Below are 25,827 nucleotides of genomic sequence, written 5' to 3'. Positions count from 1 at the left end.
CTTCTACTTACAAAGTTATGCATTAGTGAAATAAACCGAAACCAGGTGAAAAAAAAGTGGAGTAATTACTACTCTGACATGCCTAAAAGGTAATCAAAGTGAATACACAGCTAATTTCAGGATTTAAAAACAAGATGAACTTACAAACATCATTTACATACATTTATTAGCCGTTAAAAGAGCTTTATTATAGTATTAACAAACTAAAAATGCTTTAAAAGAACATTCCTTCTTTCTGTGGTTTCCCAAGTAGGTAAATTAAAATGACATGTCTTCTAAGTGTCCACAAACACGTTTTCTTATAGCATTTTTTTAAGTTTATTTATTTTGAGAAAGAGAGAGAGAGCAAGACAGGGATGGACAGAGAGAAAGGAAGAGAGAGAATCCCAAGCAGGCTCCATGCTGCCAGCACAGAGCCTGAAGCGGGGCTCAATCTCATAAACCATGAGATCATGACCAGAGCTGAAATCAAGAGTCACATGCTTAACTGACTGAGCTACCCAGGTGCCCTTATAACATTTTTAAAAAGCAAGAGAGAAACATAAAAGTATTCAAAGCCAAGGTTAGGCATTGCACACATGGATATCTGAGGTTATTTTTATTCCAGTGGCTAATTCAATATGTAAGACACATTTCAATTTCTCCTGATTATATTTTTACTTGACACTACATATTTTAGAAACTGACAAGGCAGATGTGACTCACACTTCTATATGTTAATACACAACACTATGTATGTTTTCTCCCAAAATAGTATTTTGAGTCCTAATCCTTCCCAGGGAAATTTCTATTTTATATCTAAAAATATACATATATAAAAGTGTATACACACACCATACATATATATGTGTATATAGGTATATATGTAATTTCCGATGAGAAAATATTATAGCAAAATGTACTGTTTCAATTATATAAATATCTATTATCACTTTTTTCTCCTACAGTAAGATAAACCTGCAATAAGTTTTATAAAATGACCATGTCAATTACATTGTCAGTAGTATAGAGTATCATAGATAGAACATTATTTTGCCATCTAATTAGAAAGATTTCTAAAATTTAATGCAAGAGTAATCTCAGTCATAAAACTGTATCATGAAAATGCCATTGCATTTATTTTTAAATTATATTAACATTATGTCAAAACGTAGGATTATGTAACCCACATACAGTGGGGCAAGAAAATGTTAATACATACTAAATCATGGAGCATGCTTATTTGCATATAAGACTGAGTTGTCTGTTTTGTCCTCTTGCTCTGGTGCTCACAGTTTAGAAAAGGAGTTGTTAAAAGGAGCTGCATAAAACAGCCTAAATAAAGAGTATTTTTATTTAGTACTTAGCGATCACTATCTGGCCCCAATCTTAAGCATTTAATTTTAGTTCTCTGAGCCTAATTTTCTTAATCTAAGTAGGAAGTTTCAGAGGTAGTCTTCTTTAATGGAAGTTTCATGGAGTTGGATGAGAAGCAGGTTCAAGAATAAGAGAGGTTTCCAAATGGGCAGCTTCCCTCTCGCAGTCAAGTGGCTGAAATTGGCCTCAACTAGCCTACTTTCAATTCTCACTATTTTCTATCCTTGGTCTCCATATGTAACATCATTTTAAGAAAGAAGTCATAATATTTTAAGCTTAAAATCCATTGGATTGGGGCACCTGGATGGCTCAGTCAGTTAAGCGTCCGACTTGGGCTCAGGTCATGATCTCACGGTTTGCGAGCTTGAGCCCTGCATACGGCTCTGTGCTGACAGCTCACAACCTGGAGCCTGCTTCATATTCTGTGTCTTCCTCCCTCTCTGCCCCTCACCCGCTCGTCTTCTCTCTGTCTCTCTCTCTCAAAAATAAATAAACATTAATTTTTTTTTAATCCACTGGGTTATTAATACCTCTTGGGAAAGAGAATCCTCAGTCTCTGCTGCTCCTGGATGTCTTATAGTTTATGCCAACAATGCAAGGCTCTAGCTGCTCTTCACTTTGGCCATTTCTTAGGCTTGTGTGTATAGTGGGCAACCTAAAAGGATGAGGCAATGTCTCTCGGTAAGACAAGGAATAGGCTAGCTTACCATTTGCGATATGAGAGGTAGATTCAACAAGCTCAGTGTTCCTCACATGTGACTCAAACCCACTACATGTGCAGTTATCAGTGTAGGCCCATATCACATGATCCACATCAGAGTGGAGGGCAAGGTGAACTGATACAAATATGCTGACATTCACACTGCCTGCTGTGGTGTGAGTAATAAAGTTCCCTGTCTTTGACCCAGGAGTGTCATATCAATGACTGGCATCTACAAAACAATAACAAGTTAATTTATTAGCTTATAAATAAGGAAAAGTCAAATTCTGGGCGGGTACACACCCTATCACCAGACTTTTTGACTTAGATTTTCATCGATACTTAATATTTTTAAATGTTAAAACTAGACTAATAAAAATAGTAAGGTACTAAAACTGCAGACTAGACATTTAACATTTAATAGTACAATTAAATTAAAGAATCTAGAAGAGTGAATTGTTTTAAGAAAATGTATTACAAGATGAAGGTAGCACTAAAAATCAGAGTAAAGAAACATATTTCAACATAAAAATAACCATATATGGAAAACTCACAGCTAACATCATACTCAGGAGTGAAAAGTTGAGAGCTTTTCCCCTAAGATCAGGAACAAGACAAGGATGTCCACTCTCACTGCTTTTATTCAACATAGTACTGGAAATCCTAGCCACAGCAATAAGACAACAAAAAGAAATAAAAGCCATCCAATTGGTAAAAAAGTAAAACTTCCACTATTTGCAGATGACATGATACTATGTATAGAAAATCCTAAAGACTCTATGAAAAAACTACTAGAACTAATAGATGAACTCAGGTCACAGATACAAAATCAATATACAGAAATCCATTGCATTTCTATACACTAACAATGAAATAGCAGAAATAAAAAATTAGAAAACAGCCCCATTTACAATTGCACCAAAAATAATAAAATACCTAGGAATAAATGTAACCAAGGAGGGGAAAGATCTATTCTCTGGAAACTGTAAAAACTGATGAAGAATAGAAAATAACACAAACTAAATGGAAAGATATTTCATGCTTATGGATTGGGAGACCAAATATTGCTAAAATGTCTATACTTCCCAAAGAAATTTACAGAATTAATGCAACTTCTATCAAAATACAAAAAGTATTTCTCACAAAACCAGAACAAAAATCCCAATATTTGGGGATGCCTGGGTGGCTCAGTCAGTAAGCGTCCGACTTTAGCTCATGTCATGATCTCACGGTTCGTGAGTTTGAGCCCCGCATCGGGCTCTGTGCTCCTTGATAGCTCAGAGCCTGGAGCCTACTTTGGATTCTGTGTCTCCCTCTCTCTCTGCCCCATCCCCATTCATGCTCTGTCTCTCTCTATCTTAAAAAATAAATAAAACATTAAAAAATTAATAAAAAAATCCTAATATTTGTATGAAACCACAAAAGACCCTGAATAACCAAAACAATCTTGAAAAAGAAAACAATTTGAAGTATCACAATCTGAGATTTCAAGATACACTACAAAGCTATAGTAATCAAACCAGTATGGTACTGGTGCACACGCGTGCACGCGCGCGCGCACACACACACACACACGCACACACACACACACACAAGATACACAGATCAATGTAACAGAATCAAGAGCCCAGAAATAAACTCATGATTATACAGTCAACTAACCTTCAATAAAGGAGTCAAGAAGGCAAGAACATGCAATAGGAAAAAGAAAGTGTTTGCAACAAATAGTGTTAGGAAAACTGGGCAGTTACATGCAAAAGAAAGAAACCGGACCACATTCTTCTACCATACATAAAAATAAACTCAAAATGGATTAAATACCTAAATGTGAGACCTGAAACCATACAAATCGCAGAAGAGAGCACAAGCATCAATTTCTCTGACATCAGCCATATCAACATTTTTCAAAATTTTTGCCTCTCCTGAGACAAGGGGGAAAAAAGCAAAAATAAACTACTGGAACTACATCAAAATAAAAAGCTTATGTGAAGAGAAGGAAACCATCAACAAAACCAAAAGACAATCTACTAAATGGGAGAAGATATTTGCAAATGGCATATCCAATAAAGGGTTAGTATTCACAACATATAAAGTCAGCACTCAAAACAACTAATCCAGTTAAAAATTGGCAGAAGATATGAACAGACATTTATCCAGAGAAGATATACAGATGGTCAACAGACACATGAAAAGATGCTCAGCATCACTCAGCATCAGAGAAATGCAAATCAAAACCACAGTGAGATATCAGCTCACACCTATGAGAATGGCTAAAATCAAAAACACAAGAAACAAGAGTTGGTGAGGATGTGGAGAGAAGGAACCCTGGGCCACTGCTGATGAAAATGCAAACTGGTGCAGCCACTATGGAAAACAGTAAATAAAAGTCCTCAAAAACTTGAAAATAGAATTATCATAAGATCAAGTAATTCCACTACTGTGTATTTACCCTAAGAATACAGAAATACTGATTTGAAAAGATATATGCACCCCTATGGCTACTGCAGGATTATTAGCAACAGTTAAGATATGGAAGCAACACAAGTGTCCATCCATAGAAGAGTGGATAAAGATATGATATATACATAAAATGAAATATTACTCAACCATAAAAATAATAAGACCTTGCCAGTTTCAACAATATGAAAGCATCTAAGAGGATATACTGCTAAGTGAAATAAGTCAATCAGGGAAAGACAAATACCATATGATTTCACTCATGTGGAATTCAACAAAGAAAACAAAGAAAAAAGAGGAAAAAAACTAAACTCTTAAATATAGAGAAGAAACTTATGGTTAGCGGAGGGGAGGAGGATGAGAGGATGGGTAAAATAATAGATGAAGAGGATTAAGAATAAACTTGTTGTGATGAGCACTGTGTAATGTATAGAATTGCTGAATTACTATATTGTATGCCTGAAACTAATATAACACTGTATATTAATTATATGGGAATTATAATAAAAATAATTTAAAAAGAGAGTGAAAAGAATGAATTACCTAGTAAATAATGTGGCGGCAAGCGGTCATGAATTGTGAATATGTAAAATTAAACCCTTCACCTCACAATACACCAAAAACTAATAATAATAATGACAGATAAATAAGTGACCTAAAGTGAATAAAATTACATGTTTATAAGAAATGTGGAAGGCTATTTTTATAATATAAATGTAAAAAGGACTTCCTTAGCAAAATAATCATAATAAGAAATCAAAAAATACTTGGGAGCAAATGAAAATAAACCCATTTAAAAGCTTTGGGATGTAGCAAAAGCAGTTTTAAGAGGGCAGTTTATAACAACATAGGCCTATCTCAAGAAACAAAAATCTCAAATAAGCAACCTAAACTTTTGCTTGAAGGAACATGAAAAAGAAGAATAAACAAAGCCCAAAGTTAGTAGAAAGAAGGAAATAATAATTATCAGAGCAGAAATAAATGGAAAAGAAAACAATAGAAAAAGATCAATGAGACTCAAAGCTGGTTTAGACTCATCAAGAAAAAAAGAGAGAGGATTCAAATAAATAAACAAAGACAGAGAAGCTACAACCAATTACACAGAAATTCAAATAATTTAATACAATAAAAAATTATATGCCAACAAATTGGACAACCTGAAAGAAATAGATAAATTTCTAGAAACACAGAATCTTCTGAGACTGATTCACAAAGATATTTAAGATCAATTACTGGTAACAAAATTGAATCAGTAATCAAACAAATCCCAACAAACTAAAGTCCAGAACCAGATGATTTCACAGGTCAATTCTAATGAACCTTTTAAAAAGAATTAATACCTTTCTTTCCAAACTGCTTAAAAAAAAAAAAAAAAGAGCAAGGAATGTTTCCAAATGCATTCTATGTGACAACATTACTTTGATACCAAAACTAGACAAAGACACTACAATAAAAGAAAATTACAGACCAATATCCCAGATGAGCATATATACAAAAACGTCAACAAGATAGTACCAAACCAAATTCAACAACACATTAAATTAAAACGATCATTTATAACGATCATAGGGATTCATTCCAAAGATGCTAGGATGGTTCAATATATACAAATTGATCAATGTGATTTACAAAATTAAGATTAAAAACCAAATGATTAGGGCGCCCAGGTGTCTCAGTCAGTTGGTCATTCAACTCTTAACGTCTGCTCAGGTCATTATCTCGAAGTCATGGGATTGAGCCCTGCATCAGGCTCTGTGTTGAGTGTGGTGCGTGTTCAGGATTCTCTCTCTCCCGTCTCTCTTTACGCCTCCCCCACTTGCATGCACGCACACGCCCTTTGTCTCTCTCTCTCTCAAAATAAATAAATAAGCATTTTAAAAAAAACACCACAATCATTTCAAGATTCAAGAAAAGCATTTGACAAAATTAAACCCATTCTCAATAGAGTGGGTATAGAAGGAATACCTCAACGTAATAAAGGCTATATATACGACAAACCCTCTGCCAAATTCATACTCAGTGGTGAAAACTGAAAGCTTTTCCCTTAAGATCAGGAGCAAGACAAGGATGTCCATTCTCATCACTTTTATCCAACATAGTACTGGAAGTCCTGGCCATAAAACCAGACCAAAAAAAATAAATAAATAAAAGCCTTCCAAACTGGTAAGAAAGAAAAAAGAAAACACTGTCCATACTTGCAGATGGCATGATACTATATACAGAAAGCCTTAAAGACTCCACCAAAAAACTATTATATCTAATACATGAATTCAGTAAAACTTCAGAATACAAAATCAATATACAGAAATCCACTGCATTTCTATACACGGATTGCTATCAAATAGCAAAAAACAGAAATATGTGTAACAATCCCATTTACAACTGCATCAAAGAGAATAAAATACTTAGGAATAAATTTAACCAAAGAGGTGAAAGACCTGTACTCTTAAAACTTTAACACATTGATGAAATAAAGTGAAGGATACACAAATAGAAAGGTTAACCATGGTCATGGATTAGAGAATTAATATTGGGTTTTTTTTGGTTTTTTTTAATTTTTTTTTTTAACATTTATTTATTTTTGAGACAGAGAGAGAGCATGAACAGGGGAGGGTCAGAGAAAGAGGGAGACACAGAATCTGAAACAGGCTCCAGGCTATGAGCTGTCAGCACAGACCCCGACGCGGGGCTCAAACCCATGGACCGCGAGATCATGACCTGAGCCGAAGTCAGATGGTTAACCGACTGAGCCACCCAGGCGCCCCAAGAATTAATATTGTTAAAATGTACATGCTACTCAAAGCAGTGTACAGATTCAATGCAGTCTCTATCATAATACCAACACTGTTTTTCAAACAAGTAGAACAAAAATATCCCAAAATTTTCATGGAACCACAAAAGACCCCAGATAGCCAAAGCAACCTTGATAAATAAGAACAAAGTTGGAGGTATCACAATTCCAGATTTCAAGATATACTACAAAGTTATCACAATCAAAACAGTATGGTATTGGCACAAAAACAGACACACATAGATCAATGGAACAAAGCCCAAAAATAAACCCACACATCTACGGTCAATTAATCTGTGACAAAGAGGCAAGAATATGCAATCAGGAAAAAACAGTCTCTTCAATAAATGGGACTAGGAAAACTGGACAGCTACATGCAAAAGAATAAAACTGAACCACTTTCTTATATCATACACAAAAATACACTCAAAATGGATTAAAGACTTAAATCATAAAGCTCCTAAAAGAAAACATAGGCAGTAATCTCTTAGACATCAACCTCAGCAGTATTTTTCTGGATCTGTCTCCTAAGGCATTAAAACAAAAGCAAAAATAAACTATTCCAACTACACCAAAATAAAAGGCTTTTGCACAGCAGAGGGAACTGTCAACAAGACAAAAAGACAACCCAAATAAAAGAAAATACTTGTAAATAATATAACCAATAAGAGATTAATACCCAAAATATGTAAAGAACAGATACAACAAAACTCCCTAAAAAACAAATAATCCAATTAAAAAATGAGCAGAGAACATGAATAGACATTTTTCCAAAAGAAGACACAGAGATGGCCAATGGAACATGAAAAGATGCTCAACATCACTGATCATCAGGGAAACGCAAATCAAACCACAATGATTTCACCTCACATCAGTCAGAATGGCTAGTATAAAAAGGCAAGTGTTGGCAAGGATGTGAAGAAAAGGGAACCATCCTGCACTGTTAGTAGGAATGTAAACTGGTGCAATTACTGTGGAAACAGGATAAAGGTTCCTCAAAACATTAAAAACAGAATTACCATAAATGATCCATTAATTCCGCTACTGGGTATTTATCTTAAAAGAAGCACTAATTTGTAAACACATATGCATCCTTATATGCAGCATTATTTACAATAGTTAAGACATGGAAGCAACCCAAGCGTACATCAATAGATGGATGGATAAAGGAGATATAGTACATATACAGAAGGGAATACCACTCAGCTATGAATCTTGCCATTCATGACAACAATGATGGACCTAGAGGGTATTATGCTAAGTGAAATAAGCCAGAAAAAGACAAATACCATATGATTTCATTTTTATGTGAAATCTAAATAACAAATGAGCAAACAAACAACAAAAAAGAAACAGACTTATAGAGAACTGATGGCTGCCAAAGGGGAAGCGGGGGGGGGGGAACGGGTAAAATGCACAAAGGGGATTAAAGGGCACAGAGTTCCAATCGTAAAATAAGTAAGTCACAGGGATGAAAAGTGCAGCATAGGGAATCCATTCAATACTGTAATACACTTATTGTGGTGAGCATTTCACAACATATGCAATTGTTGAATGACTGTTATACATATGAAACTAATGATATATTCTATGTCAATTACACAGCAATCAAAATTTTTAAAAAAGAAAAATAGAAAAAGACATGTCTGAAAAGATACTAAGTCGTTAGTATGAAGTACATGGGGGAGAGAAAGCTATTTCTCTTCAGACACTTCAGTACTGTATGGATTGTTACATACATAACAGATACATATATATGTATCTGTTATATATATATATATATGCACATATATACTACTTCTATAATTGAAATTATTGGAATTAAGTTTTAAAAGTAAAATAAATAGCAATTAAGAAAAGAAAAGGGAGAAAATAGCAGACCAGATGATGTAAATTCTAGTTATTTTGTATTGCTGGGTCTCCAGCAAGTGACCCAAAAACTGATGAATTTTACTCAAAGCCACAGATTCAAAAGTTCTGAAGGAGGAAACATTGGTACCTGAGGGATCAGTAGAGAAGGTGTCCTGACCTGAAGACTCGCATGGCCACACTGTGCTAGTCAGTAGGACTGATACTTCTTAATGATGGTTAGCAGCACCTGAGAACACTGATCCTTAGGTCTCTTGATGAGAGAGCCCAGAGACCTCTTTGCTCAGTAATGAATGCAAAAAGAACTAGCTATCTTGTGTAATATGAGGAAAATTAGCTCTGGAAAAGACGATCAGAGATCAAGAAATCTAATAACATTGGTGTTTTCTGGTAGAGAGAGAAAGATATATATCCTACACAGCGGTATATGGCCACACACGAGCCTAGGCAACTACAAAGTTGTGTGATGAAAAGGCAGTAAAAGAAGCAATACTTAAGGAAGAAAAGCCTTATAGAATAGTAATCACAAAATTATTGACATGTTTTACATTTTTTCATACTGACTTCTTGAAATCCACTGTTTTTTTTTCACACTTAAAATAATCTTAGGTTGTTAGCCACAGTGCTCATTAGCCACATTTGTCCAGTGACAATCTTATCAGACAATGAATCTCAAGAGAAAGAGCAGAATATATGAGAAGCTGGTCAGAATATAAACTGATACAAATGCCTGGAGAACATATTTAAGATATAGATAACCGAAGGTCCAACAATCCCACTCATGGGAATGTAGCAAAGAAGTCTACACCAAACTGTTGGGAGAAGCAAGGATTAACAACCACCTTAGATGTTCATAATTTTCACAGAGTAAAGTCTTTGCATTCCCTGGCAGAAATGTAGTAGTATTTCTGGCAGCTGCAGCAAGTATGCTTTATGTCCTCACATTCACTATATATGAAGGCAGGTACATCACTCAGTCTCTTTCATGTGTAAACAAATGGTGACCAGTTGGTGGACTTATCTGGAAAGAAAAATAATGCAATGATGCTGGCCTCTACACTTCTAAACCTCTTCATCTGCCCATCCTTCTAAATCCAACCATGTAACACATCCACCACTGTTCTGTGAGCTCTAAATGTGACCTTGCTTTGATGCAAATATTAGCAAATTTGCTGATATTAAAGTCCTAGTAATCACCAACTGACACAACTTACAAGTAAGAGAGGACACACCAAGAGGCATTTGTTTTCGAGTTCCCTAGGTCACTCAAACATATTACAGGAGAGAGGGGCACGGGCTCAGCCTCTGGGGCTTGATAGCTGCCCCCCTCTGATAGTCATTTTCCTGATCTCTAAAATCACTGTAAAACCTACCCAACAAGGCTGTTGTGAGGAAAAGGACTATCTACTACAAGCCTGTAGCAAAAGGGGGAAAAAAAAGAAAAAAAAAAAAAAAACCAGCAACAACGATAGCAGTTTACCTTTTCCCATAATGCCTGGACAATATTTTCTCTAGAAATCATCTATTTGCCTTTAATATTCAAACAAAATGTCAATAAAAGAAATATAAGTCAAAGGAACAATATGATAGAAATTTTAGACTTCCAGATTAACAAATATCATTTTAAATGTTTTTCTTCAAGTATGGAGAAGATTCAGTAAGAAAGGAATCACGTGACACCAGTGGTGGCATTGTCAACTGCTTTATCGTCGCCAAAGAGAATCTGACACTGCAAGGTCCTTGTCCCCTCCTTCAGTAACATCAGTACTGGTAAGCTTTCCTTGGGAAACAGTGAAAATACAATATATTTGCATCCAAAAATATTACTCATTTATAAGGAAAAAAATGAAACCTAAATCCCTAATATGAGAAGAATGTGTATCCATGTATCCAAAAAATTAAGTAATATTTAAATTAATATTGAAAGAACATATCCATGTATCCAAAAAATTAATACTCATTTTAATAATATTTAAGAAGAGTTTAATCATGTGAATAAATGTTATATAATCACCTGTTAAGAGTGGGATAGAGAACTATCAATATAGAATAGAATATTAAGCACGTAAAAAGGCATAGAAAAAAGACTAATGGAGAAATTGCTTTTTGATTAAATTTGTTTAAACAAAAATCTATTTTAAATCCCTATTTGGATTTTCTGACTAAATATACACTTAATATAAAGGCAACATATCAAAAGTCTCCTAAGACTTAAGAACCAAAAATTGTGCTTCTACCCACAAACTTGTCAACTTTCTCATGTAAGCTAAAAAGGGCTAGCAGGCGTCCCTCTCTGCCAGGGATGTCAGAAGTATTCACAGGGAATGCAGATCTCCACTAGGTGATTATTTTAAAAATAATTATCGGTAGAAGAATTTCCTACTTATTGATTTTTTATTATTCTTTCAGTCTTCAGTTTGGTGTGTATGTATGTACTTATGTGCTTTTGGGTGCTGAGAGATATGTGTGTGAGTGTGTGTGTGTATGTATAATTTTTAAAGAGTTAAGTAATCGTTTTTAAAGTAAAAGCAGGATATGTGTTTGCCAAACTAAGAAACAAAGTGCACGCCCATTAGGCTTTCCTTGAGTATTTGATAGACAATGCAGAAGCCACCTCGGCTAGAGAACAAAGATCTGAAGGGATCCCAGTTACACCAGTGGGTCTTAATTGGCTCAAAAGGCCCATTTGTTGCCTGGTGACAAATATATGCTAGCTATTCCTACATCATTTAGGCCATGCATAATCATCTTACTAAGGAAGCAAAATTGCGACCCTAGAACTTCCTGAAACATGAGGAGACATGGTTTTAAGTTTTATTCCCATAGTACAAAACTCCTTTTGAAAGGTATAGTAAAAACATTAAGATAAACATCCACTATGAGTAATTATGAGTCCTTTTTTGCATTTGAACTGAAGTAGAATTATTAAAATTCACTAGGTAAATGGATTGTCAATTTAGGCTGTTTTTCTCAGGATGCTTCCAAATTCTCTAAGACTAGCTCTTTCAGAAAGCCTTGCTGCTGCTTTTAAAATTAGTAACATGTGTCCTGAGCTACCAGAAGTTAAAGCCTAGAAGCCTTTTTCCTTGCTATCAGAGGCTAATGGATTACAGTGTCATTTATACAAACTTGGCATCAAACAGTTAAACCTTGAAGCTTAGGCTGAAGTCTGGCTACACCCCAGGGCCCTTGGGTAGACCTTGGCACAGCTCAGGTGTTGTGGGGGATGCTGTGCATGAGAAACAGGAAGCAACCTCAGAGACAGGTGTGTTTGAGGGCTGTGCGGGGGAGGGGGAAATACTCTCTGTAGCTCCATAACCCATATAACCAGCCCTTCTCACCACCAGAGGAACAGAACAGCAAAAGGGGAAGGCGGGGTGGTACCCACGGGAAAAGAGGTGCTGCCTCACAGTGATTAGGTACAGTGGAAGCAGAGGCTTATAATATGAAGTTAAATGTGCTTTATTAGAAAAATACATGGAAACAGTTGAATCCTTACTTAGAAATACCATTTATTTGCATTGCAGGCATAACGTCTGAGTATTTTCTGAGCGTGCCCTCTAAAACTAGAATGAAAGAGCAGAAAATATTAGGTAACAAGAAACAAATATCAAGCAGAGGGGAGAAAGCACAGAAATACGGCAACAATCAGGGAGAAGATGCTTTCCTAATCGCTCCTAACTGAAGGCAATGAGCAGAGATTAGCAGTTAAGAACTCTGGGACAGCACCACGACTTAAGCCTATAAATCGTATCTACAATTTTCTGGAAATATATGTGCACGTACGCACACACATATGCAAGCACAATGTGCCTTCTTTTCAACTAACTCCTTCTGCCAATCCTCTGAAGTCCTTTGGGGTAATAGTAATAGGGATACTTGAACAGTGATTAACTCAACTAACATCATTCACTCCCTTGATACTGGGTCAGCCAATGGACGTTACCTAAAGACCAGAGGGCACTAAGGCCTTACACTAACTGAAAACTTCATACGGATTAGCACAGTTAAACTAATCTAGGAGCCCTAGCCAACCGCTTTTGTTAACACCAGATTTTTTTCTCCTCTGAAAAATGATCTCCTCTGAAACATGTATATACAGACACATTTGTACAAAGACACACACAAACACATACACACTCAAGTCCTCCCTCCACACTAAGTGTTTTGTTTTGTTTTGTTTTTTTTAGCGTGCCCAAAATACATTTTAAATGCAGACATTATGTTTTGTTTTTAGTGATGCAATTTGTTTTATAAGTATTAAACTGCACTGTGTTGACACCTTAAGACTCATTAAAGGGTACAATTCTGTAAGTCTATGAAGTACAAAATTTTCTGCTTCATGAATACACAACCAAAAACAACTCTTCTAAATATATGGAAGAAATTTAAGGTTTGCTTTTTGTTTTGCTTTTGCATTGAATCCAAAACACTGCAAGTAATAATTATAGTTGTTACCATTCAGGAAGTGCTGAGGGAAACCAAATTTTATCTGCCTTTTCAGTGGATCTTAGTTAACTTTATTCATCACAGATAAAGAAGATAAAAATGTGCTTAAATCTTTAGAAACAATATTTTCATATGGTGTTAATAATGTCAATGCAACCTAAGTCTTTTAAAGGTATAAGAATAAAAATTGTATATGGTTTATTCTTTTAAAAAACTTAACTTGAAAACAACACCAGAATCTCTAAAGCTTCTTTTGTGTAGTTGCTAAAATCTGTTCAATTTTTCCATTCCAATGAATCACAAAATCAAAGAGCACAGAAAAAAAATAACCCTTAAGTATTTTTGATGTGTGTAAGACAATGAACAATTACTTAAAATTCAATGTCTAAATATTTATTAACCATCTGACACAGCAGCAAGCGTTTAATCCCTGTTACCCAAGATCCAAATATCCATTCCAATAGCCCTAACACATTACTAACGCTTATAGATTCATTCTTCTCTAACTGTTAGGTAGAAATTTGCCATCTGCTGTTAGGTCATTTACATTTGGAGAAAATGTCTCATCATCCCATAAAAAAAAAAATAAAAGTAAATAAAAACACAATTTCTTGACATCAGTTACTGAACCCCAGGTATCTTTTTTTTTTTTTTTTGGCACATTTCTTAAACAGTACTCTATTATATTTAAGCCAGATAACAGTCCCAAAGAGAATTATAAAAAGTCTAGACATAGTATGTTTGAATCAGTATTTTCTAATAAGCAATATTAACTTACACTAAGTTCTTAAGAATTTTGTAAAATGACAGACCTCATGTTGTTTTGGGATCTGCAAGGAACCAAAACTTTCTTTAAGGTAGGAGAGACAAAAGGGATTGGAGATAATGGGAAAGGTAAGTTAGAACCTTATTTGGCATTAATGAGTGAAAACCGGATACGATTCCAAAGCTACAGGTCTTTAATTCATGAAGGAATGCGTTAATTGTTATTTTCAATTGTCAACTTATTTCATCTTCTTACTTCTGGTGCATAATCCAGAAAAATACAAATTATATGAAACTTTAGTAATAAACTAAGCATGTAATAAGTAATTGAAACTTCTTCTATGACATCACTATTAATATACCTTCTTTACTAGAAATGTTTTTGTTTATTTTTTGGAGGTTTTTTTGGTCTAGAAATTTGGTTAACAAAATATTTCACAATAAACATGATAGAGTCACATCCGTAAATAATATATAAATTGCTTACCTCAGTCAAGTGTGGCATAGGGTTAAATCCACAGAGATTACACACTTGATTCTTGCATTCCGTGCAAGTATTGAAGTTAGGAGGATCCTTAGAACCTACGTTGAGTTCAGTCTTGCAGAGAGGACAGGCTGATTCTGGTTTGGGAGTTTTCTCCAATTTGGGGGGAAGGACAGCCTTTTGAGGCTCAGCTGTTAGAGGTTTGCTATCCTTAACAGGCAGAGGCTTCTTTTCTGTTTCTGTTCTTTTTACTGTTGGAACTGGTTCAGATTTGGGTTCTAATTTTTCAACTACTGGAGCTTTTGCTTCCTTTTTCACAGGTACAACCTTTGCAGGTGCCGGTGGTACCTGACCTGTGGATTTGGGTGGCCCCTGAGAAGGAGGTGGCTGTGAAGGAGGAGGGCCCTGTTTTGTTGGGGCTCCAAGAGCACTCTGAGATTGAGACCCAGGCTGGCCTGCTGTGGAGATTAAATTTGATGCCTGGCTGAAGATTGATGCTCCAAACCCAAAGAGTTTTCCAGTCACAGTTTCTTGAGGAGTCGTGGGCTGCGATTTAGGGGCATCGGTAATACTTCCCAGATTCAGACTGAAACGTCGCGACTGTTCCTGAGGCTTTGGGGGCTGCTGAGCTGTGGGGGCAGTTGGGCCAGTGGGAGGTCGTGGGCCCGCGGGTGGAGGTGACCCTTTTGGCATCGGCTTGGCATCTGGCTTAGGACTCATTTTGGTTTGTGCTTTCTTGGGCTCTTCTCTCTTCTGAATTGGATCAGCTTGTTTTTGACCTTTGCCCTCTGGGCTGGGCCCAGGATGTGAAATAATTTTTGAATCTGATGCAGGTCGGGGTATGACTTTAGAATCAAACGGGGTGACTTTTTCTCCCGTTGGTGGAAAACTCTGGGAGGGTTTGGCAGCGTCTGTTTTTAGAGGAGGGGTTATAATCTCTTGATCTGCCAACTGTACTTTGGGGCTTGGAATATCAGGTTGTGCTGCTACTGACGATGAAGACGCGACGTCTGTGGCTGGCTTTCCCGTCTTGGGCTGCTTTGGTTTATCATCAGCCACGGGGACCTCGGCCTGCTCAGAGGGAACCGAGGGCTCTTTGGGAGGGGCTGGCTTGGGCGAAGACTCCGCCGCCACTGGAGGTTGCCTGGCGGCAAGTGGGGGAGAGCCGTGAATGGTCAGTTGTTTCACTAGAGGTGGGGGCCTCTTAGACTCAGGTGCCTTCGAGATCTCCTGCTTGGGTACAGTATCCTTCTTTGGAGAAGTGTGCTGTGGCTGTGGGGATGGTTTGCTCACGGCAGATGCAGGACCAACAGGGGCAATCTTCGGTTTAGGCTGAGGTGATGAGGGAACTGGAGCCAGGTCACCTCCGAGAGCTCTTTTCATCTGACAGTTTAAACAGAGCCACTCTTTTATCTAGAAATAATATAAAATAATGGTCAGTGAGAGAGTAACAATGTGAAAACACAAAAACATTTTTAAAAATGCATGGTACCATTTGACGCTATGTCGCTCATCATTTGAAACATAAAATATAGATCAAATTAGTTCACTTAGTTTATATTAAAATATTAACATGTTGAGGCACCTGGGTGGCTCAGTAGGTTAAGCATCTGACTTGGGCTCAGGTCATGATCTCACGGCTAGTGAGTTCAAGACCCGCATGGGGCTCTGTGCTGACAGCGCAGAGCCTAGAGCCTGCTTCGGATTCTGTGTCTCCTTCTCTCTCTGCTCTTCCCTGCTCATGCTCTCTCCCTCTCTCTCAAAGGTAAATAAACATTAAAAAAATTAATAAAATTAAATATAAAATGTTAATTATACTGAAATATAATTAATGAACCTCAGAGACTTAAACACCGTATATTTTAAGGAAAATAAAAAGTAAACATAAAAATATTTTTTTTCTAATATTAATTTTGTTGTTCTTTGCCTTTGATTCACTGAAAGCATGTTTACCACTAGAAAAAGAAAACACTGTATCATAAAAAGAAGAGTTATAACATAATAGATTCCATAAATCAGTTACATTAGATATTTTCTCTATTGATGGCTCATGAACAGTTTTCAGTTATACAACCCAGAGTACGCTTGTCAAATTATTAACACATTGCTAATTTCTTAAATTAGCAGAGCATTACATTCCCCTCCAAGGCAACATAATCAAATGTGTGAAAACAAAAATTATTAACCACACTGGGTTAGAAAGAAAACATTCTCTGTTAAGAAAATAAGGAAAAAATATGGAAAAAATAATACCATGATTTTACAGAGGAAATATTTTTTCTTTAAAGTTTTATGAATATACTAGAAAGAGCAATATAACTAAGCAATATATTGATTTAACCGGTGAGATATGTATACATGTGAAATATACATAACACACACACACGCACACACACATACACACACACACACACACACAGCTTTAGGAGTAAGTTGATCTGCTCATTTCATGTCACATCAAGTATGAAAAGGAGACAGTGAATTCAATACTTATTTCAGAATATAATTTAAAACTACCTATGTCTAACATTTACTTTTTTTTTTTTAAGAACAAGAGAGAGTGCACTAGTGGAGGAGAGGGGCAGAGGGAGAGAGAGAATCTTAAGCTAAGGGCTCCGTGCTCAGCACGAAGCCCAACATGGGGCTGGATCAAGAGTCAGCCGCCCAACTGAGCCACCCAGGTGCCCCTTCACCTTTTTTTAAATTTCAAAATAATTTATGCTTATAATACAAAATTTTAAATATTTCCAAAATCATTGAGAATGTCAAATTCTATGTCATGTAATCTTTTCCACCCAAAGTAACCAGTGTTACCAGTTTGGCACTGAGGTTCTTTGTACAGAATTCTACATGGTTGAAAACTAAATATATGGAGCATTGATACCAGAAAAGTTTTCTATAGTACAAAAGTGTCAAGTGTTAGGCTGGCAAAAAACATACACTTTACCTGCAAAGAATTTTCTTTTGAAAAGAAATGGAACTAACTTTTCCCAAACTCTTAATTTTTTTTTAAATTATTTCACAGTTCATATTGTTAAGCATTTAACAAATTTTTAATGTTTATTTATTTTTGAGAGAAAGAGAGACAGAGCACGGGTGGGGGAGGGGCAGAGAGAGAGAGGGAGACAAAGAATCCGAAGTAGGTTCCAGTCTCCATGCTGTTAGCACAGAGCCCGACGTGAGACTTGAACTCTTGAGCCCTGAGATTATGACCTGAGCCGTAGCTAGACACTTAATCAACTGAGCCACAGGCACCCCTATTAAGTTTTCTAATAAAAAAAAAAATTTTTAATTCAAAAAATTTTTTAAAATTTTACTGAATTTTTTCTTAATTATTAAAAAGGCTTTAAAATAAAAAGCACACAGAAGTTATTTAAACTCATTCGCCAGTATGAAAGGACTTATTTTGCAATCTCATGGTCAGGTAAACTTTTGTTTAGAGAAGATTAAAAAAGATTCTCAACTCTAACATCTTATTTCTGTTTAAAAGTGTGAATCATAAAGTAAAATTAAAATATTTGTTAAAAATAGGTAGAAAGTAACAGAAGTAAAGAGAACATAGACCAACTTGCAGCATGAATGAGAATTGGTTTTCTTCTGGTATACAATATTTTAAAGCAAACTTGTGAATTTTTTGTTTTTAAGGAATACAGAAAATAAATTGATGGAAACATTTACTAAAAACTTGTAAAAAAAATAGGTAGAAAGTACTTGAGCGTTCATTACATTTGTTTTCAATATGGCAGTTGAATATCTACGTACTTTTATATTATCTTTATGTTTCTGTATGTTTGAAGCATCTCACATAATAACTTTTTATACATATAAATATTTGAATCCCAAAAGAGAAACAATTGCTACTTAAAAGGTAAGCTAGAATGTTAGGAAAGTTTCACTCGATTTTACCCCCTTCTTGATGGACAGAAATTCCTCCATAAATATGCATCTACCTACTTGACCATCTCCCCTACTCTCAATGACACTTGTGCTGTTCTATTGTTTATTTTTTCTCATTTGTCTTTTTCCACAGCCTTCACTGACACCAAAGCACGTTATAATCATGCAGTCAAACAAGATAAAAGAAACTATAATTAAAAGCATAATTTTTTACCTAGTCTCTCTCATTGATTTTTTTCTACAAAATATTATGAGATGTACATCCGTAATAACCACCTTAAATCACAAACTCCTAGGGTTAGTGACTTGCATTATAGTTAAATTGCTCTTCTTCTTTTTGACAAGTGTTATGGCCAAAGTCGATGTAAAATTCATACACTTACTCGTTTGTAATTTTTTTAAGTAAGCTCTACTTTAGCCCAACATGGGGCTTAAACTCATAACTCTGAGAATGAGTCTCATGCTCTACTAACTGAGCCAGCCAGGACACCCCACCTATTCATTTCTTTATTCAAGTATTTATCGGGTAACTTCTACTTGGCCTATGGCACTGAATAAAGGAGAAAAAATCTCTAGTCTCCTGGAGGCTGGATTACAGAAGAAAAATCAGATAAGAAACAAGTTAACATGTAATATAACTTCAAGGTTATTACAGGTATACATTAAGTGTCATCAGATACAGTATCAGATACTATATCTGATGATACTGTAATGACTCCTTTTTTCCTTTCATCCTGCTAGGAAACTTCCTAGTTTCCTTCCACTCTCCCCCTTGAACACTTCCTTGGATTCATTTGGTTTTTTCAGCAAAATATTCAGTCTCTGTGCAATGTGAACGTTGGAGTTTCGCACATAGCTAGCCAGTAGGCTCTCACTCCACCTTGAACCACTGCAAAATTAGGACACTACCATAGCATATCAAATGCATAATTTATATTAAAACTTGGAAACATTCTATATTGCCCTTATTCCAAAATCAAATGTGTCATTCTAGTTTATGAATGCATATGACTCTTGTTTCCACATAAGGACACAAAGGAGAGTCAGGAAGAAAGGTAGAAAACCCAAGTCACCTCTTCTTCTCTTTTTCTCTTAATACACCCTTTTTTTTTTGAGAGATTCCACGGTCCCAACCTTTATTCTTTTAATGACCATATTTTCTTCACTTGGATAAACAACACATAAAAAACATTTTGACGCCTCCATGTTCCTCCTCGCCACTAGAATACAGGTTAAAATCATTGTAGAGATCACAGTATGAAAAGCTTTTTATCCTCTTAGGATTTTTTTAGAAAGAGCCTCCTTTATATTTAATTCTACTGGCCAAATCCATTGAAAATAGAAATGATTTGCATCTCAGCACTTAATCTAGTCCTGGAAACAGTGGCATTTCCAACTCCCTGATCAACTGAAAAACAAAAACAAAAGCAAACCTCCCATACACTGAGCAAATGAAAAAGTCCACAACCCGCCCTCCCGCTGCCCCCCACCTCCAGCATCACAAACCACCTTTAACTTTTCTGTGGGCAGTGTCGTTCACGATGCACACAGAGAAATAACAGTGCCTTTGGCCTCTCAGTCCTTGGCATTATAAATCCCATAGTATTTGCACTGCATTCTCCATTATTCAAGTGTGTCTACGCTGCTTATGAAAGGTACTTTGCCATTCATCTTTGCACGTTTCCAAAGCCACTGTCCCTCACTTGGCCTTTGTGATTGCTCAGGTACTTTACACCCTCACAAAAACATAACCCAGGCAAAACGAACAACCACAGAAGGGGTGACTCTAACTACTTCCCCTCACACCTCGATGCCTCTCCCAAAACTGTGAAATAAAGTTAATCTTTTGCAAGAAACTGAAAGTATCTCATTTCCTTAATGTTATCATGCTAGCACTTATATCATCCTTCTATTTCCGAATCTATATCCCCTAAAAAGATGGTAAGCAACGAATGGTAAGGACTTTCTATTTAGGAGTCTTTCTATCGACCCCCGGGGGTCTAACTAACCCTTTAAGCATGATAGATGTCCACCGGTTTTGAGCTGGTTTGAATGAAATAAGTTAACTGAGAACGTCTGTGCTCTTCAAGCTACAGCTTTCCTGTATTTACTCTGCTAATTCCCACTGTTTACGCAGTTAGTATGACAGGCTTCGGCCTTCATTTTCTGGTTACATGCCAATCTCCCCAGAACCTGACCAGATACCTCTGCCCATGGACAATCTATTCCCATTTTGATTCAAACTGAAGGAGTCCCTCATAATCACCATACCTGCTAACCATACATATTTTCCCTGCCCAGAGGCAATTACTGTCTTGCTTCATTTCTAAAATTAAGCATTTGTCTCTAAGTCTGAGGAAAATTAACCTGAATTAATTGCCATCAGTGCCTCAGACACTCGCTGCCCATTCCATTTGGTACCCAAGCCTGTAATAGAGTTGGTTCTCCTATTTCTACATGATTGGGTCTTCAGTCCAATGTAGCCTTAAACAAGGATCTTAGAACACTTCAGTCCTTATGACTTCTTCCCCATGCCACAGAAGTTAGACAATATTCAAGGCCAAGGCTGGTTCACAGAAGAAACCCTCCACCAATATTTCATCAACAAGTTTCCAGGTCCCTTGCCACAACTAACACCTATTCCCTAACATTGCACTATACTCATCCACATCCACCTGATAAATGATGGGAAAATTGAAAGAGACAATACCAGGGAAGCCTACAACTATATCGATGTGTCCAAGAACTCTTATCTTCAATATATAAACATTAAAATGACTGAGTACAACTTTATTTAAAAAAACACATCCTGCTTCAGCTATTTGCAATTCTGGAGTTTACATAACAAAAGGAAAAAATAGTCATCTTTTGCTTTCCCCACCCAAAGCTTTACTTACAGAAAGTATACAAATGAATTCAAGGTCTGGAGACACAACTGTTTAATGAGCTACTCTAATTCAATTAGCTTTTTGGAACGGAAGAAAAGAAAGGAATAAAGTTGTTCATTCACTCTTCTAATTTAATACACTGCATAAATGGGATAAGAGACTGGTTAGCCAGGATTTCTGCTCATTCTGAGGTCACTATGTGTTCTAGCGTAGTCCTGCATATAATTAATATAGCACACCTCCCTGTTTAATCCAATCCCCTGGGTTCTACTTTGTTGAACCTTTGTTTTTTATCACAGCTGTGAAATACAGTAACACAACTTCATTATCTAAGTACTTTGATGAATAATCATAAATGTATTATTTAAATGTTTTAAGGGATATCACTTAAGTTTGTGAACTGCATATAGAGTTTCAATTAATGTTGCCACTTTCAAACAAAGTTAGAAAAACTTTTGATTACTAAAATATTATATTCTGATTTTTAAGAGTGTGTCTTCAGTAATAATTTAAAATAATTAACTCAATACATCTAAGCATCAAGATGAGTTGGCAAATGTTGGTGTTCTAGAATTAAAGAATGCTCTTGCTCAAAACTGTTATTACTGTTATTAATCTATTTAGCTAAAAATTTCTCAAAAAAACAAATGTCTAGAAGCCCTAATGACTAACATCCAGTCTTCACTGCCCTCCAGACTGCAAATTTTAAACACAAAGTCTACATAAGATTTATAATGCAATTTCTGTTCAACATAGCATGCTACTGGAAATAATGGAACATCAAAAGAAGAATACGATGTTGGGAATTTATATGTGTTGATGTGCACACCAATTCACATGAGCTGCAGAATAGATTTTCTTCAATCATGCTTTCATCCTGTCCCTATAAAACAAAACTTACTGGGTTCCTACTTCTGTAAGCACAACAACTAAACTTTTCTGCAGACCAGGACATCTATATGTACCATTTACTCTGTCACGGCAGTATCCTCTTTCTGTCTTATGTTAGTCATGATGCACAGCCCAATGTGTACTCCTCCTCCACTTACCTGAATATTACCCATCTTTACAGGCCACAGTGGATTTCCTCCTTTACCACTTAATATTCCAAGGTCTACCCTTCTCAGCTCTCACTACTATAGTATGAACCACAGCACTTAGACTCCGATTTAATTTTCTTTTTTAATTTTTCAGTTTAAAATGTTTTTCCAATTATTCCTTCTTCTCTCCTCTCATCACATGGACTCAAATGGAGCAACCACTTCTCATGATTTAATTACTCTGAATTTTTTCCTATTTTTCGTCAAATTCTCATCAAGTATTTACTGAGTATGTTATTTATATTTTATATTGTACTATTTGTATTGTTTTGAAGGCCATAAAAGACATAATTGCATAACCTACATTATATAATAATGCAATGTATCCTATTATAAAGAGGAAACCAAGCTATCACTTGAAAACATTCTGTTTTCTGCTATTCAAGGACTGCCCAAGCCACAGGACCTCCTCCACAGAGGCAGTTACTCACTGAGAGCAGTTTGCCTGCAGATGGCTCGCTGTAGCTGACATCTTTAGCTGTGCATATTAATGCACAATTTATTTTGGCTAAAAACAGGGCACTAGCATTCCTCAGAACTGTGATGACATGCTTAGCAACTTGGGCAACAGTTTAGTTTAAAACAGTCCATCCAGAAGTGGGAAGGATACTTTCTCTCTGAAAGTGTGCAGATTACAAATTTCTGCTGCATAATTCAGTAACCATTACCAAACCTCATGAAATATACACTAAACATAAAATGTTTTCCTTCTTAAAGCATAATAATGTTCAGCAAACACTAACAATAACATATGCAAATCCTAAAAAAAAATCAGATCAATAAAAAAAAAGCACAGTTTGGGGAACCTGGGTTGGTTAAGCATCAGACTTTGGCTCAGGTCATGATCCCCTGGCTTGTGAGTTCAAGCCCCGCATGGGGCTCTCTGCTGTCAGCGCGAAGCTGGCTTTGGATTTTCTGTCTCCCTCTCTCTCTGCCCCTCCCCCACTCATGCTCACTCTCTGTCTCTCTCTCAAAAATAAACAAACATTAAAAAAAAAAAGCATAGTTTAATGTTTGTCAGTGCAGTCCAAAACAAGAAAACCACTTTCACCAAGCAAAACTTAAAAAGTAATTACACTACACAGACATGAAAATATATTTGTACTCTATTACAGTCACACAGAGAGGAGAATCCCTAATCAGCCAAGTGAACTTACATACACTATGCATTAACATTTCTAAACGGTCTCTCATATGGCAAATCTCAACTTTTAGAACTTTAATGATTAACATACACCTTGAGCTATCACACAGTTTTGAAGCCTGTAATACAATAATTCCAATTAGGCTGTGTCTGCAAACAGCTTGTTGAATTGTCCTCTTATTTCATGTAAAAATGAAGATATAAATTCCATTAGTAAAAAGAACCAAAGGTCGCATAAACATTGTGAACGCATTATACATGCTGAAAGCTATGTATCTTTTTTTGTTTATTGTTACATATCTTTTTTTTAAGTTTATTTTTGACAGAGAGAGAGCGTGCACACTCACAAGCATGTGCTCAAGTGGAGGAGGGGCAGAGAGAAAGAGAGAACTTGGGGCTTGAACTAATGTGAGATCATGACCTGAGCAGAGGTCAAGAGTCAGGCACGTAACTGTGCCACCCAGGCACCCTTCAAAGCTACAGGTCTTTAATTCAGTCAGATGCTCACTGGAATTAAGATAATCATTTGTACATTGAGTTGGAAAGGAAAAAAAAATACTTTTTCAAAAAATATACTAAATGCTTAAAGTATATTAAATTTTTGTAAAAAACAACAAAATTTCATGAGTATTTTAGCCTCTTTTAAGCTGTGAGTGGGAGCCACTTATAACTTGTATTTATTCATATTTTATGTAGTTGTACGTATGCCCATTTCCAAGAATGTCTTTAAGGAAACTCTTATTTTATTTTGTCATATTCTATTGTATTTTTAACATTTATTTAAGTAATCTCTACATCCAAGGTAGGGCTCAAACTCACAACCCTGAGATCAAGAATCACATACTCCTCCGAATGAGCCTGCCAGATACCCCGGAAAATGTGATTTTAAAATTACACTTAATAACCTTTATATTATTTTCAATTTTTTGTAGACCCCATCCACATTTTTCATTACCATTTATTTCCTTCTGACCACTTTTAAATCCTTCTTCTGTGACGTTTAAAAACATAAATTTATACATTAAAATTTTTCCGAACTTTTGTAACTACAGAATTCCCAATCACATGTTCACATTATAATGCCTACCACTGACTTATTTTCTTTTGTTGAAGCAGAAATCTGCTCTTATGAGTTGTTCCATGAATTCTACTGAAAATTCTAACTTTGCTGAACAAATGATACAAATGTCATATCTCCATCAATTGTTTTACAACTGATTTTTAAAATCTGTGTTTTTGATTAAAGAAAAACATAGAAAAAGTGGTTAATTGTTTAATATTCAGGTGAGACTGGATCTTATCTATATAAACTTCATTATATTCTATTCTACAAACAAGTTTCCATCCTCACTTGCCAAATTATCACCCCTCCTTTTAGACTCTGAGTTCAATTCTTGACACTGAAAAAAGTTATCAACTTCATCTATATTTTCAAAATCTAACAGAGTGGCTAGCGAAGAGTAGAGCTCACAGTTTTCTTAAAGAACAAAAAGAACTCAGCAGTATAAAGCTCTGGTTTGAGCAACAGTGAGTAGGAAGGTATAAAACCACTGTTCTTGGACCTCAGTTTTGTTTACACTAAATTCCAAAAATAAACTGCCGCCAAGTAAATTTTTTTTTTAACTTTAAGAATATGTAAAATTTACACACATGCACACATTCTTTCTTTAACCTACAAATTTAAGGAGTGGTCTATTTAAAGAGAACATGGTCTCTTATAAAAAATGATGCTAAATTTGGGGTCAGCAGATCTAAGTTCTTGTATGGGATTCACTACTAAGTAATTTTGTGACCGTATAAGTCACCTCAAGTCCCTAACTTCATTTTATCACTGACAAATGGAGTTAACAATGATGACACTATCCCTACTTACCTTTCAGAATTTTTATAAAGATTCACAATAATGATGATAATAAAAAAATGTTTA

At 35.8% G+C, this 25,827-nt stretch overlaps 1 protein-coding gene across 12 annotated transcripts in view; it reads right to left on the bottom strand.

The window, feature by feature from the left end:
* PCLO (piccolo presynaptic cytomatrix protein) overlaps positions 1-25,827 on the bottom strand; it is a 419,937-nt gene that overhangs the window by 376,005 nt on the left and 18,105 nt on the right. For all 12 annotated transcript variants that reach the window (XR_008296881.1, XR_003424548.2, XR_008296882.1 and 9 more), the window contains exon 3: positions 14,875-16,284. Coding sequence is in view for 8 of the 12 variants with exons in the window: in XM_053218536.1 (XP_053074511.1) it covers positions 14,875-16,284 (1,410 nt within the window). In the remaining 4 variants the exon portion in view is untranslated. The remainder of the gene's footprint in view (positions 1-14,874; positions 16,285-25,827) is intronic.

Source organism: Acinonyx jubatus, chromosome A2 (assembly GCF_027475565.1).
Source record: "Acinonyx jubatus isolate Ajub_Pintada_27869175 chromosome A2, VMU_Ajub_asm_v1.0, whole genome shotgun sequence".
NCBI lineage: Eukaryota > Metazoa > Chordata > Mammalia > Carnivora > Felidae > Acinonyx > Acinonyx jubatus.
This window is presented reverse-complemented; position numbering and strand designations above follow the sequence as displayed.